At 26.2% G+C, this 27,338-nt stretch overlaps 1 protein-coding gene across 13 annotated transcripts; it reads right to left on the bottom strand.

The window, feature by feature from the left end:
• Positions 1 to 1,967: 1,967 nt before the first annotated feature.
• Positions 1,968 to 22,275, bottom strand: LOC145186330 (epidermal growth factor receptor kinase substrate 8-like protein 2). Of its 13 annotated transcripts, XM_090095548.1 has the most exons (34): positions 21,771 to 21,894; positions 21,611 to 21,689; positions 20,816 to 20,970; positions 20,236 to 20,255; positions 17,059 to 17,102; positions 16,825 to 16,855; positions 15,951 to 15,984; positions 15,783 to 15,817; positions 15,629 to 15,700; positions 15,454 to 15,543; positions 14,775 to 14,924; positions 13,979 to 14,023; positions 13,800 to 13,865; positions 13,469 to 13,624; positions 13,238 to 13,355; positions 12,824 to 12,909; positions 12,334 to 12,425; positions 11,559 to 11,687; positions 11,051 to 11,192; positions 10,355 to 10,461; positions 9,022 to 9,181; positions 8,436 to 8,526; positions 7,935 to 8,011; positions 7,375 to 7,711; positions 6,620 to 6,664; positions 6,337 to 6,504; positions 6,154 to 6,235; positions 5,573 to 5,708; positions 5,111 to 5,137; positions 4,882 to 4,932; positions 4,680 to 4,736; positions 4,548 to 4,577; positions 2,735 to 2,864; positions 2,338 to 2,556 (listed from the first exon to the last, which is right to left on the bottom strand). In XM_090095548.1, the coding sequence occupies exons 3-33, from the start codon at positions 20,943 to 20,945 to the stop codon at positions 2,745 to 2,747; spliced, it is 2,928 nt and encodes a 975-aa protein (XP_089951674.1). In that variant the 5' UTR covers positions 20,946 to 20,970; positions 21,611 to 21,689; positions 21,771 to 21,894; the 3' UTR covers positions 2,338 to 2,556; positions 2,735 to 2,744. The 13 variants fall into 13 exon arrangements, with proteins under 13 accessions (XP_089951675.1, XP_089951672.1, XP_089951676.1 ...); XM_090095549.1 differs by having other exon boundaries at positions 1,968 to 2,864; positions 21,827 to 22,275; XM_090095546.1 differs by having other exon boundaries at positions 1,968 to 2,864.
• Positions 22,276 to 27,338: the final 5,063 nt, after the last annotated feature.

Below are 27,338 nucleotides of genomic sequence, written 5' to 3'. Positions count from 1 at the left end.
ATCTTATAAACTTTTTGTGTCCAGAAAGTTTACAAGATGGCAAATTTTTTATGATATTAGTCTAGTTTTTTTATATAAAAATTGTCAAAACAAAAGATTCTAAAAAAAATTTTTTAAAGTAACCTCTAGTAGCTTTAATTAACAAAATAAAATAAATTTTTCAATCGAGTTTTATAAATCTATGTGTGTGTGTGTGTGTGTGTGTGTGTGTGTGTGTGTGTGTGTGTGTGTGTGTGTGTGTGTGTGTGTGTGTGTGTGTGTGTGTGTGTGTGTGTGTGTGTGTGTGTGAGTGAGTGTATACGGTAGCTGAAATTCCCGGTGCAATGCGTCGGGTTTTTCAGCTATTAGATATAAGACTTTACTATATTAATCAAATATGTATTTGTAGCGAAGTGGTCAACACAACAATGAGATATCACTATTAAATTGGTTTTACAAAAACTGGCAACTGAATTTAAACGAAAAAAATAACTCAAAAAATCTTTATAAAAAAATGATAAATTAATATTTAATGTAGTCTCCTCTTGCTTTTATGCATTATTGGATGCGACGAGGCATGGATTCAATCAATCTCATACAATAATTCTTTGGTAATCAAAAATCTCTGATAAATTTTGTTTAAGGTTTTCAACTGAAAGTTATTATTCGTTTAGCAAGTTTTCCGTTTACTGTTAAAATATCCAATTTTAGCTTCTTCCAGAAAACAACGTTGATGACTGTTTTAAACTTTTTTCTAGAGTATCTTTGTAGCTATATTGATTGATTCTTCTTTTATATATATATATATATATATATATATATATATATATATATATATATATATATATATATATATATATTGCTGAGACTTGGACCTTTGTGAGAAATACACCTCCATATTCCAGCCGAGCCTCCAACTCTTTTGACCCTGGTATAATATAACGAGATGAATACTTCTCATGTTTGCATCTTTTAACATACACCATTTTTTTTGCAATTTAGTTCTTCAAAACTCGCCTTGTCATTAAAAGTTACCCAAGACCGTTAATCAACAGAGTTGATTCTTTCTCGGCACCATTTTAATCATTTTCGGCGGTCTTTTACTGTCAAAAGTGGTTTTTTGTTAATTTTAAATATCTTTCTCACTACCGATTGTAACATTCTTTAAGGAAGCACTGAATTCTTTGGTTTAATTGCAATTGCTTATCTGAGAATTTCATGGAACCGTACGAAAAATGACATTTTTGTCTCTTTCAGTTAAGTTTAAAGGCCTACCTTGGAGAATCTTCGACAGTCTCAGTTTGTTTGAACTTTTTAAAATGTGTTTCGTACGCAGCCCTCTGAAACACCGACTATTTATTATTAACGCTCTCAGGGATACTTTTCTTGCCCTTTTGGTCAAAATTTTACCAGATCAGATTTGGCATTGATCATTTCAAAAATTATTTAACACTTCACGAAAATATCTTTAGTAAGGTAACATACATTTAATAACAAATATCATTTTCAAAGGAAGAAGAAGTCGGATAGGTTAAATAAATCAAAAACGACAAATTTTGGTTAAACTTAATGGCTAATTGTTCCCAGACAGAAAACCTGTAAATAATTGTCAATAGAAGAGAGGGAAGTGTCGCACATGCGCAAAAAAAGGTACTGGATTTTTAAAACTTTTTTTGCTTTGATAATTTTATCATCAAAAAACTAGACCGGTATCATAAAAAATTTGCCTTCGTATAAACTTTCCGTGCGCACTGTTTATCAACATTTTTTGTAATACACTCATTCAGGTTGAAAAATTCCCGCCGAAGAAGAAACTCATTGATAAATTCAAAATCATATCAAGAATCCTATTACTTACTAGAAATAAAGCCAATCAAATTAAACCAGGAAAACCATAACTTAAACGGGTTGCACTCAAGCATTCACGCTCGAGTGCCTGAGTTAAACGAAAGGACGTAATCATAAAAAACACGAAAAAGATGATTTAATTTTACAAATAAAGTAATATAATTATATATCCATAAACAGATAGCAAATTTTAGAAACAGAAATAAACTTTAAAAATTATTGCAATATTTACAGAGGTTTTTACATTCGTAAAATATCACCAACTTGATACATATTGTGTTAACTTTGATATTAGGAGGGCAAAGAATTATGCATATATGGAAAAATTCATCATAAAAACACAAAAAAAAAAAAACTTTAAAAAATATTTACTCATGGCTTCACAGTATAAATATCTCCGCGAAACAGACATGACATAAAGAGATAAACAAATATTTTAAAATATTCCAGCTAGAATAAAAAACGCAACAGAGGAATGATTCACTAAGTTTATAACAGTTTTCAACAAATGATTTACAAAAAAAAAAAAAAAAAAAAAACAGAACACCAAAACACCATGAAAATACTTCGATTTTAACTTCGTAAATATCCTATGAAAAACGCAGCTCACCGCTGCGACTATAAATATTTATATTTATTTTAACAACGAAATAAACTTAAAACTGATATTAAAAACTCAATTCTAAATTTCGGGTATGAAGGTCAGGTACAAAGCTGCCATTATTCAAGCTAAAATATCAATAGATGATGGTCGACTAAACTTTAAATAGATGTAAGTTCAAATCTCAGAAAACTCTCTTTGCAATGTTTAAAAATTTCTCGCATCCAAAATCATGTTAAGTAAGATTATGTAAGAATAAGAAAGATTAGTTTCATCAATAGTGCAGCAACAATACCGTACAATTACCTTGCTCAATCTAGGAGAGTTTGTTTTGAGTAAAGGACGAGAATGTAGCTGATCCTGGATTTCTTTGGTTTTTCTTTAACAATTCCAATTCTTGTTGTTGGCGACGAATCATTAAATTTTGCTCGTTAAACTGATAGTATGAAAAAAAAAAATGAAAAAAATAAATAAAAAATTAAGTAAATTGAGTTAACTTACATTTTAAAATGGTTTGTGTTAAAAACAGTCTACAATTTTTGAATGGTTCTCCCTATTTCGAGGAAGCAGCGTCACTTGAAGGAAAAGTTCTATTTCTAAACATCATTTTATGTTTTTTCAGTGTTAAAATTTCTGTTTAGAGCAAGAAACATAAGTCTTATGTCTAGTTTTAACCCCAAACACAAGTTTCCCATAAATATTGTCATTTATTTGTGATCTAAATCTTACTAACATGAAATTAATTTCAATCATAGATATTTTAAAAATTAATAGTTATTTCAAGAACTATCTTCAAAGTGATTAGTATCGTCCTCTAAATGCAAAACCAAAATGTAAAAAACATCAAGTTTGTTCAGAAGAGAACTTTTAAGTTTAAATTTTTCAACTTAATATTCGACTTCAAAGTTTGGTTTTAACAGCTCGTAACACGGTAACACGTCGACTTTTAAGTATGTCAGCTAAGATTGTTCTGACAGAATATAGATAATTGAAATTTTAAAATTTTGGTGTGCTTTAGTCATTTTGATAAAAAATCTTATTTAGAATTGTCTGCATGAAGGGTGGTGTGTGAAAAAAATAGAAAACGAACAACTAAAAAATAAATGCACGAAAAAAAAATGGCATCATGTGATCAAAATAATATGGTTGAGTGATGAAACGAAGAGGAAATTGACAAATGTTATGTTATCTTGATCTTAACTTGGACATAAAAAATAAATGCATTAAATTTTTGTAAAAAAACATCCCAACTCAGATATAAAAGTATTTTTTTCTATATAATTCATTTCTGTAATATTCTTTTTTATTTGCTATAATATTCATTTCAAAAATATTTTCTATGTGGTATTTTAATGTAAATAATTATAACATTATCATCAGCCCAAAATTAAGAAAATTGCACTTATTTTTTGACAGCTGTGGTGGTCAGAACAGGAACCATACAATCATTAGGTTCATGTGAAAAATTTTGCAACAACACATTGTAAACTTAAAAAAAACAGATTTGATGTATTTACAGTAGGCTATCTTTAAAGAATAGTGAAATAAACAAAATATGTCTAAAATCAGTTGAAAATGAAAAAATCATTAAAAGAAACATGGCCTTCTACAAAATTAATTATCAGTTGCAAAAAGGTTTCATTTAAACCACAATCATTTATATATTTTGAGTATCAAGCTAATAAAAAAGGCATTGTAATGGTTCCAAACTTTTTCTTTGTCAGGCACAGCACAAATTTCGATTATTTAAACCTAGAAAAGAACAGACCTAGGAAGACCTAGAAAAGAACCTGGCTGGAATTTAGATATAAATCTCCAATATATGTTAAAAAAGACATCAGAATGTATTATCATTATATTCCAGATGTGTTCCAGTAAGGAACACATCTGGGATATAATGATAATATATTCTGATTGAACTCTCAAGTTAATTGGGTGTTTGCACAAACCCACTCAACTTGAGAGTTCAAATTTAAATCAACCATTTTAACCAATAAATCAAATGCATGAAAAAGTACAAAAAGTTATAGATTTAAAAAAGAACAAAATATTAGAGCTTTTTAAAAAGTGAATAAGAATTTTATGAATGTTTTAAAATATTTTGCAACAACAAATTTACCAACGGATCATTACTAGCAGAGACTTGGTTCTAAAGAGAACAAATAACATATTTAGGTCTCACTAATAAGAACAAACAGAGTAAAAGGAAAATAAAAAACAGTTAAGGGAAACGAGTGTAACAAACATTTACATTTGTTTTGCTTTTCTCTGACAAGGATCCAGCAGCTTCTGGTGTGGCATTTTGAGCCTATAAAATTAATGTTGTGTTGAAAAGCCATCTATTTATATAATTTTAAAAAAGCATGTATCACAATAAATTGTTACATTACAAATAATAAATGGGATATTTAAATATTCGGCTTAAGCATATAATATAAAAACAAATGTCATACCCTTGCTTTTTCATCGCCTTCTCGTTTTTGCATTCTTCGCACCAAGGCTTTCTAAAATTTTATTCTTAAAACTTATCAATACAAAATCTACAAACAGTTGAAGGTTATCTTAGTTAACTTTAAATACAAAACAATTTCTAAAGGATTAAAGTATGTTGCATAAAAGTGCTAACATTTGTTAATGCTTACTTTTATTAATAAAAGTACACTTGAAATATTATAAAAATACCTGAAATTCAGTTAAGGTCTTGTGACGCTATAAAAGATAAATGTTTAAGTATTACACAAAATTATAAGAATAAAAATTGTAAGAAAATGTCTTATGTCAGTTTGACACTTCTGAAATAGAAAAATAAAGTAAGGATAGGCGAGACAATGCAATATTCTGAACATATGCTAATTTAATATTGAAATATAAAATAAATTTTTCTTGGCATAACAAGTGCAAGAGTTTTTTTGAAGTCGAAATAGTTTGAAAGTAAAATAAAAAGCAGAAAATTTCAAATGTTAAAAATACTGAAGTAGTCTTCTTTAGGACATAACCCATTTAATGACTCAACATCATTTTACATTTAATAAAAATGCTGCAAAATATTTTCTGATATTCAGCTAACTTTTATCTCCTGATTGCACTTGGCATATTTTCAAAATTTTACACTGTCTAACTTACCCTTTAATTACAGTCACATACTGTTTTAGCTCCGTTTTGTACTTGAAGTTCCTCATATAATTGAAGTCCTTCTTCTCGACCAATTAAATCAACCAACGATTCTTTATTAATTTTGAATAGTTCTTGAGCTGTCTTACCACGCAAAATATCAATGGCTCTGAAAATAAGTTCAATACTTTTTGAAACAAAAGTCAGAGTTTTGTAAATGGATCCATTCTTTAAAATGATCAGATTTACAGTTTTACTATTTTTTTTTTAAATCAATATAGTTTCTAATATTTGGTGATCAATATTAAAATGATTACTTTTTAATGCCCTCAGTGTTCTGAGGATAGTACTAATGAACTAGATCTTTCAATCTTAATTTCATGACTTTTGATGATTTTTTTCGTTCATTATCTTGTTGCATCTGTTCTTTTGATTTATGATATTAACTTATTATTTGACAGTACTCGGTTTGTGTGGTTTTATCACCTTATTCTTAATTACTTTGTTTTATACCATAATTACACTGAAGTATATAGTTACAAAAACAATACTATATTGATTTATTTAAAGTCACCCTAAAAAATGGCAGATTTAACTTTAAATTGTAAAAATACCTGTCACTGAAGCCAAGCTTATACAACCATCTGCTGACATCATCAGCAGTAGAGCTTTTATAGAGTGGAATAAACACATCAACTATTAACATAAAAGTTTAAAATATTTCGTTAAGATTGATTCCATAAACTTAAAGAAAAAAGTCAGTGACCTGTAAAACTTTTAAATGAAACTCTTTATACCTGCATCTAAATCAGATATTGTTATTTCTGAGCTTCCATCAACAGAAGAATCATATCCCATCTGAACATTAACTTTGTGGTAACTATCTATGTAAGATTTTTGTTCAGCGTTTAAATCATCTCGAAGTTGATGCAAAGATAATTTGCTCTTTAATTCTTTTTGTAGATCTTAAAAAAAAAAAAACTTACACCCAAAAGATATTTTAAAATATTACAGAAACTTTCAGCAAATACAATATATAAACTTTCTGCATCATGAAAATTGTAAGTATGAAATAAAAACCTGGTTGATTTGATGGGGATGGCAGCTGATTCTGCTGATATTGTACTAAAAAGAAAAAACTTAATATGATAATCAACATTAAAAAATTGAAAGTGCGAGTGGGGCAGGGAAATTCTAATCTGTTTTATATCAGTTTGTATAGGTAAGACAATTTTTTTTATAGCTTTGTACAAGTTTTTAGAGCTTTGTATAAGACTGTTTTTAATCAAACAACTTTAAAAAAATACATTCAAATGAACATTCAAATTTTTACTGAGTCTATTTTTACATCAAACTTGAAAATCTATTAAACAACTTTTTAAAAATTTATTTCAAAATCTTTTTAAAGCAGAAAAACATTTTTTTTAAAATTTATTACTCAAGAAAAAACATTTTGAATCCATTTTTATTTGATTTTTGTTTCTTTGTATTTTAGAACAAAACAGGAGGTTGGTTTTTAAACTCTTAAAAAGTTATTTTTAATACTATCAAAATTAATTTGAAAATAGCATATTTTTTTTTTTTTGACAACATGAGACTATTTGATGTTGCCAAAAAAGTTTTTTAAAATTAAATATACATTGCAGTCAAGTACTTAAATAATTTCAAACAGAAAGCGGCCTAATGATACAAAAATGACAAGTAATATTAAATTAATTCTTTCTGCATTGTAGATAGCTTTTTTTTTCTGTGTTATTTATGTATAACACTTTTGCTGAGAAACCTGACCCATTTTTAATTACTGCAAGTTTTAAATATCTGAAAGCAAAACTTACAATTAGCTTCTCTAGATAGAGTGATTGACTTGGGTCTTGGTGGTCCAAAAGCTGAAGGAGGTGGTGGAGGAGCAGGAGGATTAGACTGTTGTGCGTTATACACAGGATTTTGATTTGTTTGTACTGAATATGATGCATTTTGATTTTGTGGTCTACCCTGATAAGAAGTCACTTGAGTTGGAATGGAGATTTGTCTACCTTGCTGATTGTTTCCACCTGCCCTTCCTTCAGGTAGTTGCACTGAGATAACAACTGGAGTCACTGAGTGTATAGGCTTTGGATTAAATGCTAAAGAGTCACCATTCATGTAATTCTGATTAGAATCCAAAGATGAAACCTACAAATGGTGTTTCAAAATCTAATTGAATTTTCACAGCCTTAAGGAAAAAATTTGATCAAAAAACTCCTTTTTTCTTATATATATATATATATATATATATAAAAAAAAAAAAAAAAAAAAAAAAAAAAAAACACTAAATTTATAACAGTTTAATGTTCTAAAAATATATTTTAAGAAAAGGCTTAATGTAAGCAATAAGAACTACTAAGATAAAAACTACCTTTTTCGGTAAACCAGTAGGGCTTTGCAATGGAGTTGACCGATTGCTACTTGAATCAGATCCTTGTGAGTCAAAATCTAAAGTATAAACACAAATTTATTTTATTCTTTAAATTGAAAATCTGCAGCACTCTATTTTGTTGAACTTAAAATACTTTTGGAGGATGGTTTGACAATTTTGAAACAGCTATAAATTCTATTTCTCATTTACTTTGTCTCTTTTTAATTTCTAACTTAATATTTACTTATTTCCTATTTTCCTTATTTCTCATGGATTAGAGATAAGTTAATTAACATTAAATAACTAATTAATATATTAACAACTTTCTACAACTTTTTATGTTTTAAATTACATTTTTGAAGACTGATTAAGAGCACTTGGTCAGAATGTTTTCTTACTTTCTAAATTTATTAAGGCAATTACTGGTTGCACAATATAGCATCCAAATTTTAAAACTTTCATGATTTAAAACAAAAGAAGCCAGTTCAACAAAATATTAACCTGCAGGAATTTCCAGAACAGTAGATGGAACATAGCCTTGTTCTCCGTGATTGTTACGAACTAACCACCAACGTCTTGAATTATCTAAAATCTGTAAACCAGATTTTATAACAGTTTAGTAAATATTTATAAATCTATGGGTATCAATAGGAATTAAAAGATCTAACTCTAAGATTACAGAGCATAATGGAGCAAAAATGTTCTCATTTGTATTACATTTGATCTACAAAAATATCTTCTTCAAAAACTTGAACTTTTTCATTTTTTTAATCCAAACGTTATTATATAAAATTTTTTCTTACTTGAAATATTGTATTTGCACTTCATTTTACTAACTGTTAATGTAAAAATCTGGTATAGGTAAACATCTTAATTGTACATGCTGTCAGATGACAAACTACTAATCAAAATAAAGCTTTTCTAGGCAAAAAGACAACATTAAAAAAAATCTGACATTTAAGACTGGAAATCTTTTTATTTCTTTTTTTGGAAACCTGAAATACTTTTAAAATGCTTCTGAAATGCTTGTTAATTGTCTTAAGAAACACTTTTTTGACTTTTTGACTTTGAGTTCTAAGAATCATACCGTTACTCTTTCTCCAGCATGTATTGTTAATTCCTTGTTATTATGTGCATGATAGTCATAAACAACAATTCCAATAGTCTGTGGTTGGACAGGTGTATGAGCATTAAAGCTGTGATTGCGTTGTGGCTGATTAACTGTATATTCTTCAGTTTTTTTAATGCTGAAACAGTTAAATGTAAATACCAGAATTAACAAGTATGGATCTAAATTCAGTTTAGTATAAATATCAAAACCTGATTTTTGTAGCAGACTTGAAAATCAACTTTAGTTATAACATTTAAATGAACTAGAATCAAAAAAATGAAAAAATGAAACAAAGAATCAAATGAAGAGAGAACAAATTAAAAAACATTGCTTAACATATATCTATGAAGAATGAAAAATATTCCAAAAATTTGTATGATTCAGAAATCATTTGCGGCATTTATCATGTCTAAAGCTGTTTTGCTTTCATCATACTAAAAACCTTTCAATTTGAATTACTTTGTGAAAAATATTTTAAATGGATTTAAAAGCATTTTTTGCAAAGTAACTCAATATAAAATAAAATAAAATACTAACGCAAGATTTGTCGGGCGAACACGGTCGACATGATCAGCACCATTAGTGGACTTGGTAACAAAAAGAAAAACAATAACTATATGTTGAAAGAAAATCTCTGCTCTAAATTTAACGAATTAAATTTAGTTTGTTTAAGCATTAATTTATTATACTTTAATTGTGGTACTTATTAATTTTACTGTGATTAATTTAAGTTTTTAAATTGACTTTTTAAAGGATGTGGCATAGGATGCATTAAAAATAACTATTATAAAGCTATTAAAGTTAGTTTTATAACTATATTTAAATGTTTTAAGTATCTGATGTAATGAAAAATTTTGTCATGAGAAATCGAACAAAGAATTGTACTGAAGAATAGACTGGCGCTGAAAGACAGTGAACGATGTACTGATGAAAACTGAAAAATTTAAACTGCTGATTACTATGTTTTCAATTACTAAGAAATCAGCCATGAAAACATAAAATTGTTGCAATTATAAAAACAGAAAGATGAATTAAGAATATTCCTTCAGCTGTAACAATTATAACTAAGCAATGCTTTGGAAAAACTCCATGTGTAGAGTTTGTTTTCTGCTAGATTTTTATGCAAAGCACATTTACAAAAATGTATCAATGAACCATACCATAATTTAAAACTTTTATAACTAATATTTTGACTCTTTCCAAACCTAAATTTACATTAGGAGTACTGAAACAGCATTGCGGTTCTCTATAAGAAATGGCAACATTAAAAAAACATCAACTGGCTTTAGAAGAATGTAAAATACCATACTTTTTAAGCCCATCACTACTGATTGATCTATGCATCAATGGTTTCTTGAAGTGTATTGCAGCTTTCAAAACAGCAGTATTCATTAGGATGTTATTTTGTGAATTTTCCTGTATTTTAAAGTGGCATAAAAACGCTCACCATAATAAATAAAAGTGCATTATAAACTAAACAAATTTGTGCAGGTTTTTTTGATCATCTTAACATAAGAAAACTTGTGCATCTTCCAAGATAAAATTGTGCAAATTACAGTATTTAAACATTTTGCAATAAGTTAGTCAATTGTTAAGGATATACAAATTATTCACTGAATGAAAAAGCACACAACTATTGTATAAGAGGCAAGAGGGAGTATGATGTTTGAGATAATGACATGATGACTTGGTTACATGATGTAGTTACATGGCAACATAAAAGTGAAATTAGTTTAACACTTTTCAATTATTAGTTGTTAGTAAGTTGTTAACATATAAGTTGTTAATATTTTAGTTTATAGTTTATCTTTTTGTTAGTGGTGCAGAGAAAAATTCAAATTTAAAAATAAACTAAAAAATTTTAAGTGTAATTAAACTGTTATTAGTATAATTCCATAAAAAGCATACAATTTATTTAACATAATAATAAAAATCAATTCAAATAGAATAACTGTAGCTAAAAAATAGTATTTTATAATTGATTTTAGAAAAATAATCTTCATACCATCATTCTAGCAACTGCTAAAGATGTGGCACGAGCTGCTGGTTCAAGTTTCTCATTTATTACTAGTTCAGGAGGAACCCAACCATCTTCAAAAACAGGCGTATAATGTTGAAAGACTTGATTAGCAAACTGAGGAGCAGATCTAAAAAAAGAAAATTAATTTCTAAAACTTTATACTCAAAAATAAAAAGAGCTGTTTTTTAAAATAAAGATTTTGTTACATTTCTATTATGTGTTATACTTCTCATACTAATGTACCAACTCCAACAATATTAATGTTAATGTACTTCTTGTAAAAATGTACTAATAGAAATGTGCTACAAATACTGTGATATACTTTTATTAATTAAATGAAAGAAAAAAGGAATTGAGAAATGACAAAACTTATCTTAAAAAAATTAACTGAATTGTTAATTAACAACTGATATAACTAATTAATCCAAAAAATAATTAGCCTTGTAAGAATTTAGAATTTACATACTTAATAATTGTTCTGATAATTTCTTACTTTGTAAGGGTCCAATTAGGACCAAGAGTTTGCCAAAAATGATATTCCCGCGAGTCAAGACAGTAGCTCAAAAATTCTACAGACTTCTGTGTCAGTAATGGATCAACAACAGCTCGAGCTTTTTCTAAGCTAAAAATATGAAGAAAAAATCACATTCAAATTTAGAGTAAAAAAGAATAAAATCTAAATAAAAAAACCCATAAAACAACAATTTTCGTGTCTTGTTTAAAAGATTTTTAAATAAGCTAAAATCCTAAGAAACTTTCAGAATATTTTTAAAAAGTATGCAGGAAAAGTGTTTTAGACACACTGAAGTTTTATATCTACATAAGTGATTTTCTTTAAAATTGAAAACGTTGCTTCCAGGTTGAAACTCTGTGATTGTTTAACTTATACTGATACCAGATTGCATGATACCATTTAGTAATAACTACGCTACATCTACAACAATCTCATTACCACTGCCGTACAATACTAATTTCATTAGGAATAGATCTGTCTTCAAGTTGGTTGGAAAAAATGTTAAAAATTGGTTACTCAAGGATTTTGCTCAACATTCAATAAGTTTTGTTTAAATCAAGAAAGATCTTTAAAACACAATTAAATAGCATGGGGGTAAAAATAATAAAGTATAACAACATAGTAAAAATATAAAGTAAAAAAAAAAGAAAATTGGAATTCACAAAAATATAAAATACAAATGTAAGTTAACATTGAGAATTTTTACTTGGTATTTTCAAATTTCCATGTAACAGAATTTAAGAAGCCAGCTTACCCTGTCACCTTTACTATTATTCCCAGTGGTATAAACAGATAGTGAATCAGCTCTGTTGAGTTGGGATTTGCAATGTGAGGTTTTAACTTTGCCTGTAAAAACAAATAAATGAATATATATACATATACATATATACATATACATATACATATATATATATATATATATATATATATATATATATATATATATATATATATATATATATATATATATATATATATATATATAGACACACACACACACACATGTATGTATGTATGTATGTATGTATGTATGTATGTATGTATGTATGTATGTATGTATGTATGTATGTATGTATGTATGCATGCATGTATGTATGTATGTATGTATGTATGTATGTATGTATGTATGTATGTATGTATGTATGTATGTATGTATGTATGTATGTATGTATGTATGTATGTATGTATGTATGTATGTATGTATGTATGTATGTATGTGTTTATATTCACATATATATTATTACCAGTAAATTTAGTGAGTGCTTAAACTTTTGAAAAATATCATAAATACGAGGCTCAGGAGGAGGTTGTGCTTGCAAAATCAATATATCTAAATATAAACAAACAATAAAAATAAATGAGGTAAAATCTATTTAACTCATTACAAATTGATAATTAAACAAGAACAGAAATGGAAAAAAAATCACTCTAAAGAGTACTTTAAAATTTGAATGAATCTATGGTGCCAATTTTAAATTTTATGAATTTTAAAATATTTTGGATGCTCAAAAATCCCGTTAACATTCCTCAATTTTCAAAATTATTATTGAAAATTTTAATGAGAAAAATCCTATTAAACCAAATGAATTTATCATTTTTAGACCAAAAATATATCCATTTAAATTAAAAAAATTGTTTAAATAAAATGTTGGGCTCACTTTCTTTTTTCTTTTTGCTTCCCTTCTTTTTTGTTTGGAGTTGCTTGCGAGCTTCATTGATTCTTTTTAGCATAACAACAAACCGCTCCACTTCTTCAATACAGTGATTCAAAATTTCCTAGTGAAATTTTTTCATAATGCTAAAAATCTTCCTAAATATTTATATTGCAACAACAGAGAGAATTTGAGATTTAAAATCTGATGAAGATAATAACAGCTTATAAAGCATACCACATCCCGAGATATTTTAGCATCTTGCAATGGTGTAAGTACAATGCCATTACCATTTGCACCAGTATTTGTTTGTGCAAATGGTTCTTTAACATGATTATACTGAAAAGCTTGCACTGCCTGAGCCACAGCATGCTTTTGTTGCAGATCAAATGTCTAAATGATAAAATTATTAAATTTAAACTAACATAAAAATTTATTTAAATATTTATCAAGGAGAGCCAAAATATTCTTAAGCACCCAATTTTTTTCTAAAATTCATAAATCTAAAAATTCACTACATATAACATAATTATTGACGTATTCTAAAATAAGTACTGTAAATAAAAACCTTCCGAGCTTCATTGGGCACTTCTTTTGCAGATGAAGAGCGCGCTGGAGAGTTTAACTTTTGAACCTATTAGACAATATACAGAAGTAAAACTAATAATGAAGGTGCTTTATAATATTTTTCACATAAAGATGATAACAATGAGGAAGAAGAAGAACTAAATTTTATAGGTTTCCTACTTTGATTTCTCTTGACCTGTTGATTGCATCACTTATCATATTGACCTGAACATTTAGAAAACACAATTGGAATTCAGAAATTTTTATTGATGATAAAATTAACCTTAAAGTCATGGAGATGCTTAGGATAATTAATAACAAGGATCTTACCTTTGTTCTTCTAATCATAATTTATGCAACTCAAGTGATAAAAATATTTTTGATGATTGTCAAATTATGCTTGAAAAAATGTTCTGATTTAAAATGAGAAGAAAATATTTTAAAGTGGGATTTTATAGGAGAATTCAATAAGAACAAATATTTAATTTACTTCAAAAGTTATAAAATCAAAATCACCCTAATAGTTTGCTAACATTTTTCAAGATACCTTTACATTCATTATAAAATTTTCAGTAATTAGAAAAATAACATTACAAGTATTTAAGTTTTTAAAAAATCATTAAAAAATTCTCCAAAAAATGTCAGCAGAATAAAAAATACAAATTTTATAATGAGAAAATGTTAGAGTTTTGCAAAACTACTTTTGATTATAAAGTCCATATATGAAAACTTTTTGAGTCAAATGAAAGAAAAACAAATAATAAATAATTCAACCAAAGTAACCTTCATTAAAAATTTATAAAAATAAAAAAATTTTAAGTAAAACTTTCAAATAATTAAACTTACAACACCTTTTGTTAAAAACACACATATTTAAAAAAAAAAAAAAAAAAAAAAAAAAAACAACCATAATTTGAAACTTGGTTCAAAAAGAACAATAAAATATATATAAAAGCTAATGACAAACAAGTTTTACCTCTAAAGATTTACACTGGAAAATATGCACTGCACCACTTTTTTCTTTTGTAGGTCTGGTAGAGAACACCACTAGATTCTCAAAACCAGGATCATCTAGAATTGAGATGCACAGGCTGACTTGTTCAACTGGATACTCTTCAATAAGCTCCTTTAGAAAGTGAGAATTAAATCATTAAGACCTTTAACAAACAATTATCATATTAACTTTTACATTCAATTCTTAACAGACATTTTAATATATTTTTAAAGCTATATGTATGCATGCATGCATGCATGTATGTATGTATGTATGTATGTATGTATGTATGTATGTATGTATGTATGTATGTATGTATGTATGTATGTATGTATGTATGTATGTATGTATGTATGTATGTACATATATATATATATATATATATATATATATATATATATATATATATATATATATATATATATATATATATATATATATATATATAACATGTACAATATATAATATATAACAATGGGGGATCCCATTTCGCTTTAGATTCAAATGTGTGTGATTCAAATGCCTATAAAATATTTGAACATATTTTGGTTGAATAATAAAATCATATGAAAACAAAACCAATATAATACCAAAGGTAAAAATTCAAGATATTTTAAAGTTTAAATCTTAATTAACAACAATTTAAAACATGACATCCCACCATTGTTTGAGCATTTGTCATAATTATTTTTTCATTAGATATTGTCATGTTCATCTTTTGAGCCCATAGTCCTCCACTTGAACTGATTTTCTAAACAAACAGTAAATGTGATGATAATGATGTTTAACACAATTAACACTAATATTAAGCAAAAGAAAAGAAGTAGGATTTTAACCTTTAACTTAATTAGAGCGGCATCAGGTGTTAAATACCCTGCATCTGTATCTTGTGGGAAAGAAGCTAAATGCTGAAAAAATATAATCAATTAAATAAAGATCAATATTTATCTATTCAATTTGTCATAAAATATTTTTGATGTTAAAGTTTACCTCAACAAGGAACCTTAAAGCTTGGTTCTCCATGCCTGTTATAAAAAAACCATTAAAATTAATTTTTTCACTGTCTCTGAAGCGAAAATTTTTTGTATTCATAGTTTACTAAGGAATATACATGTACATTTAAAACGCTTATATTTACGTATACAAAAAACATCATACCCCCACTATAAGGTAAACCACTCTGGTTAGAAATCTAAAAAAAAACATACAATTGAAAAAATGATTTTATAATCATTAAATAATAATTACTTAAACAATACTTTTTTAGCAAAAAGCAGAAAGGTGGAAATACTTACATGATTTTATTATGTTGCTAAATACTTTGAAGTTTAAAAATTTTAAATTTGTTATAATAATTTTTATTTATCCATGAACCATCTTTTTACAACCTTACTACAAAATCTTGTAACAAAAGCTCATAACTTTTTTATTCCTATTGTTCGAAACATAATTAGATTTATAATGATGTCAGAAATAAGCAGCGCACAATAACATTATCTACATCAAAAAAACTTAAAAAAAAACTTAAATGCAATATTAATGTGACAACAAAGTTGCTTTTTTGTACAATCAAACATTTTGTACAGATCATGGGTGGTGAATCTAATTTTAACGACATATTAGTGACCTGTGTTTAACTATTTAGTGAAAAAGTTTTAATTATCCAACTGCAATAAAATGTAATTAGAAATTAAGCAAAAAATAGGACTTTTGATGAGCAGAGAAAAAATAAAAGAATGTGAAAAAAATGGGATTAGGTAAGAAAACATTTTTCACATAAAAAATTTGTTTTGTGTTGATCTTTTACCCATTATTTTTACTAACCTTATTTTTATCAATGATGATAGAAAATTATACTACATATTTATTATGACAATGTTATTTATAATGACAAATGTTTTGAATAAAACACTGCTATAAATATCAATTTTAAATCTTGAACTAAAATTAGTTACATACAACAGACAAAAAGTTTATAAAATGTTCCCTATAAATTGTGAAAGTGAGGCAGAATAAAATAGAGGAAACTTACTGCTTTTTGAATTATGCCTGGCATGGGGACACTACATGAAAAAAAAGTAAAGCAGTAAGAAAGTTAAAAAAATGATGAATAAATATATACAAGGATTATTACAAAAAAGTATTATATAGTATGTATATATTAAAGATAAAAAACCTCAAGTAAAGAATAAAGAACAAACAACTGTCTGTATGAACAAAATTTGTAAATAAAACTAGGCAAGTTAAAATATAAAGTAAAAAACACCTTGATTGTTCACTTTCATAAGTGTTAGAAACCACAGCAACAGCCTGAAAAATGTAAACAAAAAATTACAGTTATGCAAGCTACAAGGAAATGTATAACATGTGAATAATGTTACACATTTCCCTATAAACAAACAATTAAATAAAAAATTGAAATTATATACTTGTAAAAGTACTTAACCAAAATGTTTTTCTTTGTTTCAAATGTTTTTGGATTATCAGCTGTTATTGTCATAAATCAAGAAAAACCACTGAGACAATGCAGCAATAACAGATTTGAAAAAAAAAAAAATTGAAATCTTCTAATTCTTGTTTATCTGTAAGTATATCTATATATGATATACTAATTACATTATAAACATTTGGATTTCTTTTTAATTAAATGTTTTAATAGTTTTAACTTCCATTTATATACTCTAAAAAATCTATCTGCAATAGCATTAATAAATATATGCATATACTATAAAACTTATAAAACTTAAAGTGTGCATTTTATAAATAATAATACTTGTATGATAATAATAGTATTTTTAAAAATAATATAATAAAAGTTGTAAAAACAATGATAGTAATAATAATAATAATAATAATAATAATAATAATAATAATAATAATAATAATAATAATAATAATAATAATAATAATAATAATAGTAATAATAATAATAATAATAATAATAATAATAATAATAATAATAATAATAATAATAATAATAATAATAATAATAATAATAATAATATTAATAATAATAATTACAACAACAATAATAATAACAACAAGAACAATAAAAATAACAACAATAATAAGTAATGTTACTAACAATAATAACAACAAAAATACTACTATTAATAATAATAATCTATTTACATTACTGATATTATTTATAAATATATCCTATTCAGATGCATAATATGCTATATATCCTATACACATTTATATAAATTGTAAATTATAGCCACTGCATTGAAAATACATTAAAACAGATCATAAGATGGGGTTTTGTAAAATCAATAAATGCTGAAAAACCTATAAGCATGGTAAATTAACTCTGAACAATATGATATACCCATAGCTTTTAAATTTATTTCATACTCAACAATGAATACTAAACTAGAGGATTACTTTGAACTTTCCTATTAGCCTTTTGTTAACACAAAGAAATTGTAAAGATAATTAGCGCATTCCGTTCTATTATCATTTCCTTTAAACACTTAATTTTAAAATTATTGTGTAAAAAAAAAAAAAAAAAACTTAAAACATTCAACAATAAAAGAAAAAAAAAAATGTGTGTGTGCTTCACAAAAATGATGTGATGATTTTTTTGATTTTAAACATTAGTTCTTCTCTTAAGAATAGGACATTTATTTAAGTGAAACTTTAACCTTGTTTTTATCTAAATGTTTCTCTTCCTAAATTTTCAAAAAAATAGTTATTACTGTTGCATATAAAGCAATCTATTAATTTATCAGCCAAAAGAAAAGCTTTAAATTAAACTGTGTTAACACTTCCTTTATTTGCAGAATTAAGTCAAACATTTAACAATTAAAGTTTTTCAATAATTCTAATTTTCCTGATATCTGCCATATTTTTAGAAATATTCTATTATACAACAAGTTAAAGTGCTATACTGAAGCATGCTTTTTTGTGTTGAAGTCAATTTAAGTATTTTCAGCCAATTTAAGTATTTTCAGTTCATTAACTGAATTAAGTTGCTAATTTAGTTGCTTTTGTAACAGTTTTTAACTAATTTTTTAAACTAATTTTTCTGTTTGTTAAACATATTTAACAATTTTAAAGAACTAATCTCTACAGAGTTGTGCACCATACTTAAATAATAGGGGATTATTCTCAGAGAATAGCAGCAGGAGCAGCTAAAAACTTTTAGGAAAGTTTCAAAATCTTTTATCAATCACCAATAATCCAGACTAAAGCTTGACATCAGTTTTTTTTTCAACAAAATATCAAAATTTAGGCTAAATATCACAAATTTGTACGCTTTCACCAAATTTTTTAGAAACCTTTGGTTACTTTTTGTTGTACTCTATCAGACTGAGCAAGAAAATGCCCAGGTACATCAAAATAATGGGTGGCAATGTTTTTTTCATCAGTTTTCATACAAAACATCAAAATTTGAGCTAAAAACTGAGCCCTTTTACCAAGTTTTTTAGGGAAATTATCAATCATTAGTAATCCAGATTAAAGCTAGACTTTGGCCTAAAATGTCAAGAGTATCAGAGATCAAATCTATAGTATATTAAGAATTTATAGTATATTAAGAAAGCCAGTGAAAAAAAATAATATTGATCATACTGAACAATTACACAATTAAAGTTAAAACAGCTAATGTTCTTTAAAAACAACATCACTGTTGTCTTTCTACAAATTATTGGCAGTTACTATAAACCATTGGTATAACTAAATTAAAGAGACCTTCAAAATTTCTTTAAGAAGGGAAGCAGAAAAACTTTGCAGCTTTAATTATGATTACAAATAATCATAAAACTGAACTTTTAATCTTTTTTACAATAAAAATTGATGATAATATAGAGGTAGTAATAATAATAATAATAAAACTAAAAATAATAACAATAACAATAATGATAAAAGTAATAAAAGTAATAGACATAATAATAACAATGATAATAATAATAATAATAATAATAATAATAATAATAATAATAATAATAATAATAATAATAATAATAATAATAATAATAATAATAATAAAAATAATAGTAATAATAGTTATTATTATTGTTGTTATTATTGTTGTTGTTGTTGTTGTTGTTGTTCTTTATTATTATTATTATTATTATTATTATTATTATTATTATTATTATTATTATTATTATTATTATTATTATTATTATTATTATTATTATTATTATTATTATTATTATTATTATTTTTATTATTACTATTATTATTATTATTATTATTATTATTATTATTATCATTATCATTATTATTGTTATTGTTATTGTTATTATTATTATTATTATTATTATTATTATTATTATTATTATTATTATTATTATTATTATTATTATTATTATTATTATTATTATTATTATTATTATTATTATTATTATTATTATTAGTGCACACAAATTTAGAATATAAAAATAACAATAGCAATCATTTTACCTGAAAAAATATAGGAAAAACGGAAACTTACTGCTTCATTGATAGGAATATCTAAACAAAAATTTAAACATTCTCCAAAAAATAAATAAAAAGTAATTAAAACATTTATTTTTATTGCTTAAACTTAAAATGGGTATTTAGAAAGTATTGTTGTATGAAGTTATGTTAAATGACAGCTAGAGACAAATGTTGTAGTTGTCTGTCAAGCAATATGTTTCATATTGCACTTTCATAATTTTTTATATTAATAATATTGTGGGATTCTATAAGTTCTTTTTAGATAACAACATTGTAATATTCACAACTTTGTATAAAAAAAATGATCACAATCAAACAACTTAAACATCAGCCAAAAGGATACCATTCTAAAATTCTAACCACCCATCTCCAATTACTAATGCTTTTTCTGTCAAATTGTTAAACTTTTTACTTCTTATTACAACAATTTTTAAAATATAAAACAAAATTAAAAAATCAGCAAAAAACTTTTAATTCTGTGCAAGCCTATTTTAGATAATCTATCAAAGAACAAAAATGAATACCTCTCTAAAGAAGTATAGTCAACCTAAGATCAAAGAAGATGCATGCATATACACAAATAATATACATACCTCCAATTTCAGAAAAATTCATGTAATTTGAACTTTGCTTGTTGGAATTTTCCCCATGGGATAATTCACCATTTCCTTTAATATTATTATCAGTTTGGTTCATGAATCCGATTGGTGTTGAAACCATCATCTACATTATTGGTGATACTTTCTATCTGTATTTATCCCCCCCCCAAAAAAAAAAATTGGTAAAATAGATTTAAACACTTTAAAAAAGTATTGTATAATATTTAGTATATTTTTTATTTTTTATATTTAATATATTTATCATAATATACACAATTTTTAAATAAAAATAGCTATTAAATGTCCATGAAGAGATGCATAAGCAATGTATTTTAATTTCATTAAAATCAGTTTTTATCTCTGTGCATTTGCTGCTTACTAAAGATTATCAACACATGTATTATTTAAATACTAAACACCTTGCCAGGATCCTATTACATTTTATTTACTTTTCCATTAGAAAAGAACAAAACAGTGCAAGATGTTTACTTTTATAAATAGAAGAATAAAAATATCAGGCAAACACAAATTCTAACAAAAATAACGATAGTTTTTAAACAAAAACATTTGTTAAAAGAAAGTAGAGCTTTATTCAATTCATTTATGATGCTAAGCACTTTGAAACACAGTTGCAGTTTTACTTCTGTTGGACTACATAGAGAGTTTTAAAATTTTCTGATAAACTTTCAAAAAAGCATTTATAACCACATTCTTAGGTTTGGGTTTTTATACTTTATTAGTATGTTTAATATGAATTTACTAAGTATTAAAAATTATACATCAAATTACCAGGAAATAATAAAAAAGCATTTTTCCTTCACAGTTGTTTGCACCTTTAAGCTTCCATTTGGATGACCCCATAACACATCTAATAAAAAATAAACGAAAAAACTTATACTATGCATAAGAAAAACAAAATTAGTTTAATCCATAAGAAAATTCACCCAACCTTTTAGACATAAAAATATTGTTTAAAAATTTTTTATTTGGCATTATAATCTATACTTGAGAGTAGGAATTGATTTCCGCAGTGGATTTCCAATTAAAAACTCTTTTGAAAATAACTGCCCGTAAATATTATTAGAGTGAAGGGGGTGGCGTTGCGTAGGAAAGAGTATTTTCAGTTATTAAGTGTGCTGCTCATTCTTTTTGTTAGCCTGTAAATTTGCGTTTCTTTTTTTAAAAAATGTTTCAAAGTGTTTTAATGAGTGTTAAGTTTTAAAAATTATTATTTACTTAACTGGTTAAGAAAAAAAAAGGCATTTCGATATGTGAATGCTTGTGTTTGCGTTGAAACATCAAATAAATATTGTTCTCTTGAACTTCTTTAAGAGCATCCGAGTGATACAACTTGTGATTCTGTCAAAAAATCTGCATAGTTTATATTTCTAATAGACATTTTTGAAAAGGAGAGCGCAAAGTAAATAATAGTTTTTAAAGAGGTTTGCTCTACTGCTTTACAACTTTCCGTAAATTATCTCTTGTTGAAACTTTGAATGTGGTAAAATAGTTTCGACGTTATCAAATAACGATATTGTGACGGTATTTTTCTCATTCCGTCATCGTCAATACCATTCCGTTTCTATTTGTCCAGTGTTGTTTACGGTAAATTTTGCAAAGTATGCGAAAGATTCATTTTTTAACTTGGACACCAAACTTGATTTTAAAAAATCCTTCTGTTGAACGTGTTTTCCTTCAATATCCCCTTAAATATAAGTGAAAGTAAAAGGATTTTTCAGTTGTTTTTCTACATTAATTTCGCAATTATACCCAACCTGAATTTTCAAATGCATATAGAATATACTTTTACGCTAAACTTTCTGAGGATTTTTTAAATAGGCTTTGAATTGACCAGGAAAAAAGGTCTAAAACTTTACTAAAACCACACTTTTATTATTTTTAAATATTTGGTGTTTAACATTTTACAGGCTTTTTACAACTTTTAGAGAAAATGGCGGCGGTGCTGTAGAGAAAAAGGTGGCATTATCGCAGAGAAAAAATTGAGTTGATTGGGAAGATCAAATATCATTTTTTCCCTTCGTCGCTAAATAGCCTGTTACATTTTTTGTTGTTGGTTCCATGTTATATACGAATTTATCGGCTACCGTTTGTTTTACAAACAGATTGTTGAAGAGTTTTACTAATTATATTTTAGTTATAAAATACGTGTTATCAAAAAAGAATTCCGTGATTGTTAAATCAGCAAAAACTGATGAAAATACAAAGTTATATCAATAAAAATTGTAATTATAACAGTACTTTGTTACTGATACTGGCTAGCGAATTCAAAAAACTGATAAATATTGTATGATGAAGTTCCATTGGATAATTGCAAAATAAAGAAATTAAACAAGATAACACATATCAATAACAAAAATATAAAGAAAGAAAAAAAAATACATCTTTGAATGTGGTTTTAATTTCTTTATAGAGAAGAAGACTTTTGAAGTTAGCTTTCGGATGATAATTTGCTGATACTTTTGAAGCAAAAAAACACGGAACCAACGCTACACCTTTTGTCGTCTTTCGGAAAGAAAAATACTTAATCGACACTTTAAAAAAAGCAGCCAATATGTTCATGCAATGCGTAAAGTTAATTTAAAGACACTCGGCAATTTAGAAAAACCGCAGTTCTACAAAAATCTTTTTCTCATTTAACATGGACCGCATGACAATCAGTAAAATCCCTTTTGGTTGCAAAATTTTTCTAGATTCTTTTAAAAGAGAAAATTGTAAGAACATTGCAAATAATGTATTTAAAATATGTGTGAATTAAATAAATTTTGGATCTAGAAGTCATTGAGATTTCCCACCACCACCACCCCACCACCACCACCACCCCTTTTTTGGAGGTTTCGTGAGCCTCTAACTCCGGCTCTGAGTAAACTCTCTGCTGGAAAATTTTTGGTTGTTAAAATCTTTTTTTAAAAAGTCAGCAACTTTAATTATTGATGCCTAAAAGTAAGAAAAAACTAGAAGAGTTAATCAAAGACCATTTATCATGAATCATTTATTAAGATTCAAACAGTGATCAAAGATACGATTCCGTTAGTTTTACATTTTGCTGTTTTGTTATTTTGCATATGTACTAATGTATTACTATTTCATTATTAATTTTTATATACAATAAAAATAATAATGCATAAAAGTTAAAAACTTTTATTGCATTACTATTTTCATTATATATAAAAAGTGTGTGTACTAAAGTTTTTAAAAAGAAGGTTTGGGGTATTTTTTTTGAAAAAATATTAGCTGCGTTTACTTTTGTTCTAAGTCTTCTTTTATATAATTTAAAGTATAAATTATCTTTACGAAGAGTTAAACTTGATATTTTTTATTTAGTAGAGACGAAATATACTGAGAGAAACGACCAGTAATAAAAAGAGGCATTAAAAGTTTTTCGATAACCTCGGAGCATGACAAAAGCAATTTTGTTGCGTAGGAGAATTTAACAAATCTGCAATAAAATGTTAATTACATTTATATAAATAAATTTCAATACGAACAAATACCTAAAAGACAAAGAAAAGCATGCTAAAAATCCTAATTGTCGAGTTTCCATTTTAAATACAATAAGTAACTCCAAGATCGTCATTTGCCGGAGTCTTTCATATTCAATTTAAAAGCAGTTTTACAAAGTTTTAATGGTAGCTGTTTGAAGGAAATATTCGACGATTAAAGTTCTTTCTGTTCTTAGGTTCAAGAAATTTGTTGCAAAGCTCAAAGATTTTTTTTGCGAACGGTTGTAATGGTGTTTTTTATTTTTTACTTCTCACCTGCAGAATTAAATATAGTTTAGATATTTTTGTAAAAATGTTATGCTCGTGTTATATCAACCGGTTTCTCAAAATGTGCGTTTGTACTAAATTACTGACCGTAAGCATTAATTGAAGAAATATACTGAAACTAAAAGCGTTGACCTAAACTGAATCCCCAAATCTTACTGATTGTTTATTATCCAGTAATATGACTGATGTACTGTCATGATACTGTACAACTGAGTGCTACTTTTCATGGAGGTATCGGTTATTTTGACCAATTAGACTTTTTAAGCTGTTAATAATCAGACTATTTCTTTTTGTATTGCTTTAAATTAACCAGACCACACAATGCTTCATTCTCATCAGGATTAACATTTAAGTATTCTAATACAACACTTGGGTTGAGAGGCAACCTTCAGTTTCACTATCTAAAATCATTTTTCATGACGAAACAGAAAGATTTTTTGTAGCTTCGTTTGTTTATCGCGTTGACTTTTAGAGAATTTTCTCATGTTCTTTTTTTTTATTTGATCAAAAGAAATAACAAAAAGAGAAAAAAAATAAGCCTGCTTGTTGCTTTTGCAAAAAGGTTGCTTGCTGTTCTTTTTTTGTTTGATTACATAAACAGTTCTCTTTCAACTTATACTTGTTAAATTTCGATTGGAACTTTGAAATTGGTATTTGCCAAACAATTTTTGGTTCAAAACTTGAGTTTAAAAACAGAATTGATATCTATCTTGACAGCTCAGTATTAACAAGATAGCTATCTTGACAATTATTTAGATTACTTGATAAAGAGGGGAGGAGAGCGGGGGAGAAATGATCCGTTGACTTCTATGAAAGAAAGTACTTTATTTTCAACAAATGGGTAGTTACAAGTTACAAGACATTTTTCTCTGTGATATCTACGCCATATTAAACTTAATGATTTAATTTCCACTCATGTAATTAGGACAGTTTTTGTTGAGTTTAAAAGAAAAGTAAGTATATGTAAGTAGGGAAAAACAGTCAAAGTACGGGGAGAAATGGGCTCCCATGTTGTTCTATTTTTAATACTTCACAATCCGAATATGCAACTACAATATAATTTATTATAAACTACCTTAATATGACATATCAGTGATGACTTATCCTATCTCTTGAATAATTAGTTGAATGTACTGAAACATTGTTGCGATTATTAAAAAAACGATATATTTGGAGGTCAAAATTTCAAACATGCAATGGCATCGCAATAAATGAGAATTTCGACTGTATTAAAAGGAAGAGATATGCACATGCAATTAGTTACAAAATATTTTGTTCCAACATTTTAGCTTTAGGACCATTTCTCCGCCCACTCTTAGTATTTAATACAAAAAAAACGAATTTTAACTGTATTAAGTTAAAGTCAAACCAAGGCTTTGAAAAGATTTGAAATTATATTTAAAAATTTACAGTTAAATATATATATATTTTTTGACTATATTTTTTCTTGATAATATTTTTTCTTGATTTTTACAAATTCTTGCTTTCTATAAATAATTTCTATAAATTTGCCGGTCACCGTTTACTTTTACTAATTTAAAAACTTATGATTGAACATACAGTTAGAACTGAGCTTGAACAAGTTTCAAGACACATTCTGTGTCATCTTCAAATATGAAACTTGTTCAGCGTTTACGGTTAAGAAGTAAAACGAACGAAGCAGTTTAACACCTGGATTCAAACTTTTTATTTTAATTCTTGTATTTTCTTCTCTGATTAAAAAGTATTAGTTTATGCTCAAATGTGGTTGTTATAAATAAACAAGTTAAAAAGTGTTTGTTAAAAAATATTTCATTTCATTTTAAAGACGTTTTTGTTATTGTTCTTTTAATCGTGCCTATTTAAGTTCTTTAAATGATGGTCATTAAGTCAATTGAGCATATTAAAACGGTCATATTTATGCGGACGTGGAAGCAACCTACTTAATGTGTGTTTTAAAAAAGTAATGAAATAGGTGACTGGCTGACCGTTCCGTTAATGGTCCCTACAATTTTATTACAATAAAAACTTATTTTTCATACTTAAAAATAATGTATAAAGTTTTTTTTATTTGTACTTGAATTTTCTATTTTTGAAACACAACTGAAAATAGTAAAAAAATTTTTGTAGGCTTCTAACCCAATATTCAATGGGTAATTTATTTCTTATTTTCACTTGCCTAAATTCTCACAGATCTAAAGTTCTCCAAGGACTATTGTGTTACTCTATTGGGGGTTTCTTAAAAAGGAAGTAGATTAATTTATTGATTAAAAAAAAAAATAAATAAAGAGAGTAAGAAAGATTACAGAAAAATTACCAAAGATAGATATAAAGTTAATTTCAGATTTCTGTTATGCATGCAGATAAATTCATACAGTACAACATTTTTTAGGATTGATGAAAGTGTTGAAAATATATATTTACAAAGTTTTTTGAGTGATGTGAAGAACTTATTTTCAAGAATGTAAATGCTTGTTTTAAACCTTAATTATTAATTTCCAGGAGGAAACTAAAAATGACTTAAGTTTTAGAAATCTGCTCAGATAGACTTCATAGTTTAAATAAGTATTTTAAACTAGAAAAATCTTACTTCTATAGTTCTAGCATTTGCTTCTAAACTGTTAGTTTGTTCCAAAGTTATGGTTATCACCTTCATCTATGTTATTTTTGTTTGTTAATGTATATTGCTGATTGCTTTGTATAAAATATATTTACATACATTTATGACCGTGCTTTTTATTTAAGTGTTT

Source organism: Hydra viridissima, unplaced genomic scaffold (genome assembly GCF_058129835.1).
Source record: "Hydra viridissima isolate aposymbiotic clone 2 unplaced genomic scaffold, HvirCarnegie_v1 scaffold_8, whole genome shotgun sequence".
NCBI lineage: Eukaryota > Metazoa > Cnidaria > Hydrozoa > Anthoathecata > Hydridae > Hydra > Hydra viridissima.
This window is presented reverse-complemented; position numbering and strand designations above follow the sequence as displayed.